General features: G+C 36.9%; 1 protein-coding gene across 1 annotated transcript in view; it reads right to left on the bottom strand.

Annotated features, from left to right (window-relative positions):
* The window catches only part of LOC107677875 (nuclear factor erythroid 2-related factor 1-like), a 17,805-nt gene that overhangs the window by 3,701 nt on the left and 5,639 nt on the right, over positions 1 to 8,465 (bottom strand). The window contains exons 3-4 of the mRNA XM_016472937.1: positions 6,699 to 6,788; positions 6,449 to 6,607 (exon numbers count right to left, since the gene is read on the bottom strand). Of these exons, the coding sequence (XP_016328423.1) occupies positions 6,449 to 6,607; positions 6,699 to 6,788 (249 nt within the window). The remainder of the gene's footprint in view (positions 1 to 6,448; positions 6,608 to 6,698; positions 6,789 to 8,465) is intronic.

The raw sequence follows: 8,465 nt of genomic DNA, 5'->3' as shown, positions 1-8,465 counted from the left end.
GTGTTGAGGTCCACCTTGTTGAAAAAAAAAAAGACAAAAATCATCCCCTCTGTAAAACCACCATCCCTTTTAGATTAACATTAGGGGCTTTCGCACCGCGTAGTTCTAGGAACTAGCCAGCAGGGTGGTTCCTAGAGAACCAATTTCTCCCTCGGGCCGTTTTCCTAGTTGCATTCGCACCGGCAGCAGGAACTTTGAAGCAGCCGACAGCGACCCTACTCTGAAGTAGGAGCTAATTTAGTTTCTCCAAATGGAGTTCCTAGAACTAAAACCGTTCCTATAGTTCAAAAAGCGAGTACTTCCGCCAATAGTTCTAGGAACTATGAAAGGTTCCTCCGGTGCGAAAGCCCTAATTTAGGCCTATTATGTAGGCCTAAAACGTATAGTGCAAATTAAATATTAATATTCTCTACGTATAATAATTCATAAACTAAATAACGGCAATTGGCCAATCAGAGCTCAGTATTAACGAGCTGCGTGCAAGCTCACGCATGGTTTCATCATTTTTTGTGCAAAATGTTTTAAGCGCAACTTCTGGCATTCTTTAAAAACAAGACAACATAATAAGGTATGATATTTCCTTGATTAGAGTTTAAAGACATTCCCCTGACCTAACATTACTGTGCTGTTGTACTATGTGTGACTGTGAGGACAAGGGACGATACTGAGAGAGAGACGAGGGATGCGTTCCATTCAGAAATGATCACCCTGTTCTAATTCACATTAGCTGTCATTATCAAGTATGTCAGTGACTTTGCAAATAAACAAAAAATTAAAACAAAAATAAAACATGTCTTGAGAGTGCAAAAGCATTCATTGCATGATGAAGCCTATTAGAATGCAGTTAGAATGCCTCTATAATAGGGATGTTCATTTTAACCGGTTAACCGTTAACTGACCGTAAAAATTTTGACCGATTAATACAATCAGTTAAACGGTTTAAAAAGTCTTTTTTTTTTTTTTCCAGTAATTTATCAAAATATTTAAAAAGGTTTGCTGCATGGTTAAAATACGCTACGTTTATAAAAAATTGTGTTTTTTAGAGAGAAAAAAAACCATAAGTTGCATATAAGTCGCATTTTATTATTTCATTCAGAAATAGGCCTAATGCCGACGCGAAATGTTTACAAACATTGTAATAAACACTGTAAACATAGCTAGGCTATTTTAGTTCCCCTCACTCCACAACAAAGCATTTCAATTAACAGTATTTAGAAAAGAACAAGAACTAAACATAAGAAGCTATAGCAATATAGACGACAAACCAAAACGAATTAATTTAGGCTAAAACAAAACTGAAACCAACGTTGGGTCTCTCATTCGACACAAAATCAAATGTTTCCATATTCGCGATTTATTTGAATGCCAAATTATTATTTATTATGTAGCATACTTCATTCGCGTTACAATATCCATGTAAAACAAAATGTTTTGCATAACATCACGGCGGTACGGTGATAACACTTAACGGCACAGATTTTACTACATAGGCTATTTAAACTGAGCAGTGTGTGTTTTTTTCCATATGTTTGACTGACTGTTTATTATGATAATGAGCAGGCTGCATTGTCAAGGTAGCAATGCTTAACAGTGTGCGCGCATGCGGCGCCGGCGCAATCACTTGAATTTTTTCCTTCTAACAGTGGAAGCAACTAGCTACTCCTTTTAGTCAAAGATAATTGGAATTGTAAAAGGTTTGCCTTTATTTGTGTACATTCACAATAAAAACAAATCTTTGTGCTTTTGTAAAATAAGCCTAAAGAAAATAGGATGTCGCTTTCTGCCGTCTGGTTTCCTTTCGCGCAGCACAAAACTCAGCATACTAGGCTACTTGTTGCACAGTTTTTCTTTCATTTTCTTAATTTATTATTTAAGTAAAAATATATTTCTCGTATAGGCCTATTTATTCGTTATATATAGACTAGCTTTATTATGTTTTTCTCCGCTCGCAGAAGCGCTGCAGGTGCGTGATGTGATATGATGACCATGTGAATCCTCATGTTCTGTTGTTTGCTGCTTTGTGCGCATGTAAATTAATCCTAGGAAAACAAATGTTAGTATTTTTAACGGGTCACAGACACTCATCCTTTCTAATTTAATTCAATTCTAATTTAAAATAATCTTGTCGGTTAACGGTTAATAATCGGTTAACAAGCGCCGGTTGTCGGTTAGGAAAAATAACCGAAATGAACATCCCTACTCTATAATTCAAATAATGAAAGAAAAAATATCCCTGTGTAAGTTATTTTAATATCACACAAGAATCAGCATGTGTGAGTGATCACAAATGTTAAATTAATTTTATACAGCAGTTCAACAGACAAGTGGTTAATTGAATTACATTTTAGACACATTTTGTCTTTTTTCCTGTTTTGCAAATGAAATAGTTCCAAACAATGCTGGAGCTGAGCTGTTGTGCATCTCAGAGCAACACTGTGGTGTATCTTTCCTGAATGAATCTGTTTTTGAACCAAATCAAGTGAGCCAATTATTCAATGATCCATTCATAAAGACAGTCAACTTGCTTAGATTCTAATTGAATCAGCCATTTTGAAAGAATCGTTTGATTGAAGGATTCAATGAATCATTCATTAAAACAGACACTTGCCGCCACCTACTGGCGGTTTTAGTGTCATATTTACTTATCCATGACAAGCCTAAATCAGCACAAATACACACTCAGCAAAATATTAACTATCATTATTGGCAAAAATTCCCCCAAAAATGTTATATAATTTTTGTCAATATCGCACACCCCAAAATAAAGGGCATCATTTAGGTCATCTGGCACACAGACACAGAGATAGTGTAAATGCATGTGTGTGTGTGTGTGTGCTTTGGTTTAACCTACATTGTAACACATTGTACAACTTTTGACATTGTGGGGCCATTTCAGGCCCCCAAGGAAAACAGCTCATAAACCATAGTTCATTTAATAAAGCATATTTTTTGTTAAATAAAAATGTGTTTAAAAATTAGAACATTTTTTAAAGGGGTCATATGATGCAATTTCATGTTTTCCTTTGTCTTTGGAGTGTTAAAAGCTGTTTCTGCATACAGAAGATCCGGTAAGTCGCAAAGATGTATACGCAAAGAAAGAAGGCGTAACTTTTATTCTCGCTGTAGTATTCAGCTTGTTCGAGATGCATCGGCGCTGCGCAGACCGATCGGCATATGACATCAAAGTACCACAAGAGCAGGCTCGTCTGCTCTGCTATCGCTTTCGCGGGACTTTGATGTCATACACCGATCGGTCTGCACAGCGCTGATGCATCTCGAACAAGCCTATTGTTGCCGCCGCCATATCGTGGAGACGCTGTGTGCCAAACTACTTTGTTTGGTCTTCCAAAAGAGGACACAACTAGAAATCAGTGATTAAGTTTTATTTACAACTGTTCCAGAACAGTACAACACAAATATTTGAGTGTGTGCAGCGCATTTTACGGAGAAAAGTTTCCTGAACCTCGTAAGGGGCATAACATTTCCGTCACACGCTTGAGGAATTCGGCCAATCACAACGCACTAGATAGCTGGCCAATCAGAGCACACCGTACGTCATATGCCCCCTTTAATCATTCGTAATCACAGGACCCCCCCGCCCCACCATCCCCCTTGACTTTTTTTTTTTTACAATTCGACAATTCAATTTCATATAAAAAATATTTCATATATATCATATCCCTACGGAGGCCGAGAAGTGCAAAATTTGCTTTGTAATTTGTTATTTTGTTTTCAGAATTGTGATTTGCTTTGCACTTCTCGGTCACCGTATATCCCTAATGATGCTGTGTCAAGTTCAGTTAGTCTGTTTAAAAAAAAAATCAGATAATTAGACTTTTCTAGCACAATGCAAGGTTAGGTTTCAAAATGTAATGTGATTACCCGAAGGCTTGGGGTCATATTTATAAAAAAATATATATTTTTTGTAATATAATGATTAAGATGTATACACTCACAGATATTTAAGGTAGGGTATTTAATAATTTATCCACTCGGCTCAAAGTTCAAACGGCGGCACAGTGCAAGCTCACTAGAGCAGATGCGTTCACTCGCTGATAAGTCTCGGTCACGCGACCACTAAACAGCGCTGTGAGATCCAGTGTGAAGCGCATGAATTCAGCAAACACAAATGACTCAGTGATTTAAACTATTTTAAAGGGATCATGAACTGCATTTTTTTATTTTATTTTATAATGTTCTCTGAGGTTCACTTATAATGTTAGTTTGATTTTACATAAAAAAAAAACATAATTTAGAAGTAATAGGCTATTTTCAATCCTGTTTTTGAGCCTCTCTGCAGAACGGTCTGTTTTTATAGGCGGGGTGCATTCAAGACTTGCAAGTAAATGCCCACTGCTATGTTTGGCTAACAGTTTCACTTATTAAAATAGCAGATGGACGCTGCTGAGACATACTCTGAAAACAACATGGGTCATTTGGGTTAAAAACATATAAATACACAGTATATATCAAACGGTCTAGAACAGACAATGCAATAGTGGTAAAAGCACGTTTACTCATATTTCTGTGTGCGACATTACTGTTGGATCCACTCAAGTCAGACTCAGACTGCATTGCCATTTACTTTCAGTCTCTCTGAAAAGCCTTCATCATACTGTCTTGTTTAAAAATGAATCCATTGCAAAGTAAAGCAAACAAACAAACAAACAAACAGTGTTTCACTGACGTGATCTGGAGCTCTTTGCTAACTTTACCTGGTGTTTACACCAGACAACAGAGAGATTCTGATTCAACGATTCTGTCTACACTGGATGTGGCACGGATTGACACAACAAATCTCTGACAGTAAACTGATGTCCCGCTCTATTTCTGACATGCAAGCATTCGTGCCGCTTCTGACCTGAAAGAGAAATGGATTCGCGACATGACACAACAGCGCTTGCGTCCGATGTAGATATGGTATTAGGATCACAAGAAAGGCAATTCAAAGACTATTTTTCACAGCTTACACTACACAGTGTCTTGTAATCTTGTAATGTCAACTGTATGGTTCCTTTTTAATGGAGTAATCCTGTGTTTGCATCTCTCTAGTATTTCCTCTCCTACTACTACAAGCATGTATCAGTGGGTGGGGCTAAAGAGGTAGTGATGTAGACGCAGACATTGATCTTCTTCTGCGGAGGCGGTGTTTAGCCACACTATTACGTCATAAAGTGGCACATTCCAAAACGAGTCGTTTCTGAGCTTGGTTTCAATAAAAGCCATTTTTAAACTAACGAGAAAGTTTTGAAACTTACAGGATGATTTTATAGTATCCTGTTATATTTCAGAAGATTCAAGGGAAATTTGATTTCTCAGTTTATGACCCCTTTAAAACCAGATGAAACGGCACTGACAGACAGGAGAAACACTGTGCGCAACGATACAGTTCAATCTACAAATCGCCATCATTTACCATGATTTACTGTAGTAACACTAACTGGCCGTAGTAGTGGCAGAAATGTGGAATATTCATATAAAATATTATTATTATATTATTAACGTAGACAAATATTAAAGGAGTAATGGAATATAATTACAGTATTTTTTTTTTTGATTAAGCTATAGCATTTGTGCATTCATACTAAATTTAGACTACTGTTTTTCATTCAGATAACTACAAACCATATAGTTACATTTTTACCATGGTATTATTGAGGTGGTATATGTGTGGTTTTAACTGTGAATGATCTAAATGTATGCTACTATGGAAGACCAGTGGATAATTTTATTTAAAACTCAAACATCAGATTAATTAAATTTCAACATATAAAAATGAGGTTGTTTTTTTTACAGGTGTTGCTGTTTTTGATAATGAACATAAATGTACCTGCATCCTAACTTAAGCTACTACTACTGTCAACTCAAGCTACTGTCAAATGTGCATTTCTAAGAGAAAAAATATATAATAATATTAATATTGCAGCCTGCACTGCAAACTGTGCTGAAGATAAGCGTCATAAAAGTCAGGCAACACAAAACTTTTTCATGATTTGAAACAATCATCATTCATTAGAACAGGCAGAAACTAAGAAATAAAATTTTCTATTAAGATATTTATTTTGTTAAAGAAAAAAAGGGTAAAGAATTCAAAAACGTGAAGTGTTTGTCATGCTCTGACCATGAAGAGAAGTTTAAAACTACAATTAATGGTCTGGTTTCTACAACTTTCACTTAGGAGCAAAAATCTTCCTTTTAACTTGAAAGAAATAAAGATTTGAAATTAATCGGGATAATAATCGGTATCAACTGATATGAAAAATGTTATAGTGATAATTTTTTTGGCCATATTGCTCAGCCCTAATTTAAGGTTTAAGGAAAATTATAATATCCTATATATAATATAAAAATGATATTTAATTTGATACTATTATAACCACTGTCACTGAGCAGTGTATTGGGTATATATATTCCCTTCATCTACTTTGAATGCAATAAATTCACAAACCTGCAGTTCCATTATGGACATTATGTCCTGCCACTGCTGCTCCAGGTCTAGTGGTGTGTCAGACTGTGACAGAGGGGCTTGTAGGGGGATCCCTTGTGATGTTGATGGCGTTTCTTCAGTTGGAGCTCTAAGCTGTGAGGTGGATCCAGTGGCTTGGAACTAAAGAGAGAAAAAGACAATGTAAAATGACAATCAAATAAAAAATGCCAAGTTTTAATCTGTAATGTAGCATGAATTTTACTGTCGCTACCTCTGGCTCTTCTCCAAATGGAAAGGTGGCCTCCAGAAGCCTCAGACATTCCTGCAGGGATAATGAAGTCTGAGCACCAAGACTGGTAAGCTAGGAAATACAACAAGAAAAGTCCATGTAATTCCAAGGCTGACTCAAATTCACTTAACATCTACAGCTTACCAGCCTTTTTGAATAATCTAAAAGCACTATTAACCGAAACCTTGCTGTGCTCCTCACACCTTCCTGTAATCCTAGCATATTACAGCACATACCTCCGTAGGTATGCTCTCTCCTGTCTCTCCATCAACATGAGTTAGGCTCTGCACTGCTTAGAGATTAAGTCAATTTCTGCAGCTTTCCTCTCTTCCACCTGCCTCCTCGTTCTCTTCATTAGGTTTATCAGCCTCACTCTCCTTCTGTCGACTGCTATAGTTAAATACTTCTCGGCCAGCACCAAGGTCAATATCCTGCCTCCAAAGGATGTCTATGAGGTCAATGTCCTAGAAATATATTCATTAAAGGGGAGTGTCATAAAAGGTCTAAGATTACAGAACATCATTAGATAATTACATTTAATGAGGGACATGATGAGGACTGGTCAGCTCTTATTTGGCTAATTGTCCCAAGCATGTATTCATAAATAAATCACAAAGGAACCACTTCGCTATCAAAAAATGAAATGCTACGTATCCTGTAAAGTCCTGACAAGAGTAGATGACCTCTACTGAAAATACTACTACTACTAGGGATGGGCATTCCAAGCAAAAATAATATTAGAAAATCGCAGGGTATTATTCGATTATTATTCGAAAATCGCACCCCTTTCCTGCAAGCACGCACAAACACCCATAAACAGAGAGATGGAGAGAGACGGGATTCACGCTTTCAATCTGTGTGATAAACTGTTTAATTCAGAAGATAGACTACCTTAACTCAATCCATATAATGATTGTAACGTGCTGAAACATATTAATATAATAAACATAACCGAATGACGGCACTTATTAACATAACAGTCCGTCGATTAGCATAAATCAACTGCTCATAAGGCTAGGACATTTCCATTTCAGAAAATTTAATCCCTAAAGGGAATAGATACGAGATGGGAGGAAAAATATACTTCAATATCTTCTGTCGCAATTATATTGTTGGGTAATTATACTGTATATAAACTGCGGGCATCAGGGAGCCGTTATTAATATGCGGGGGCATTGAAATCGGTTATGTTACGGTTACGCTTGTTTTTTACTTTCACTTTTGAGATTCGCGAGCAGCACTCGGCAGTACTTACCACATATTTTACAAGATTAGATGTTTGTTAGTAGTGCTGGGCGGTATACCGGTTCATACCGAATACCGGTGTTTATTTTTGTTATGATATGAATTTTTAAAATACTGCAATATATATATATACCGTTGTTTATGTCGCTTAAACAACGTTCGGAACCGTTGTTTATGTGGCTTAAACAACGTTCGGAACACGACACTGTTTGAAAGGGGTCCCTTTTCACTGTGGTGAGGGAACAGCTGTATGTGTTACGAAGCGTGAAAGTTCCGAAACTGAAGCTGTAGAACTAATAGAACGTGATAACACCGAAGAACTCATCCACAATATCCACATTGACCGCCACAAATATCCACCGCCCCCTGCCATCAGCTCCCGCGTCTCACACACACGAGCGTGACTTTAGCACTAGATTTAGCAACTTTCAGAGCCTTTTAGTGTTTTTTTCTCGTAGAATATTCATACTGACAAACCTAGCGACTTTTTTGGATAAACCTTAG

Source organism: Sinocyclocheilus anshuiensis, unplaced genomic scaffold (assembly GCF_001515605.1).
Source record: "Sinocyclocheilus anshuiensis isolate Anshui unplaced genomic scaffold, SAMN03320099.WGS_v1.1 scaffold1302, whole genome shotgun sequence".
NCBI classification, from domain to species: Eukaryota; Metazoa; Chordata; class Actinopteri; order Cypriniformes; family Cyprinidae; genus Sinocyclocheilus; species Sinocyclocheilus anshuiensis.
The sequence above is the reverse complement of the archived record's forward strand: the minus strand, read 5'-3'. Positions and strand labels throughout refer to the sequence as shown.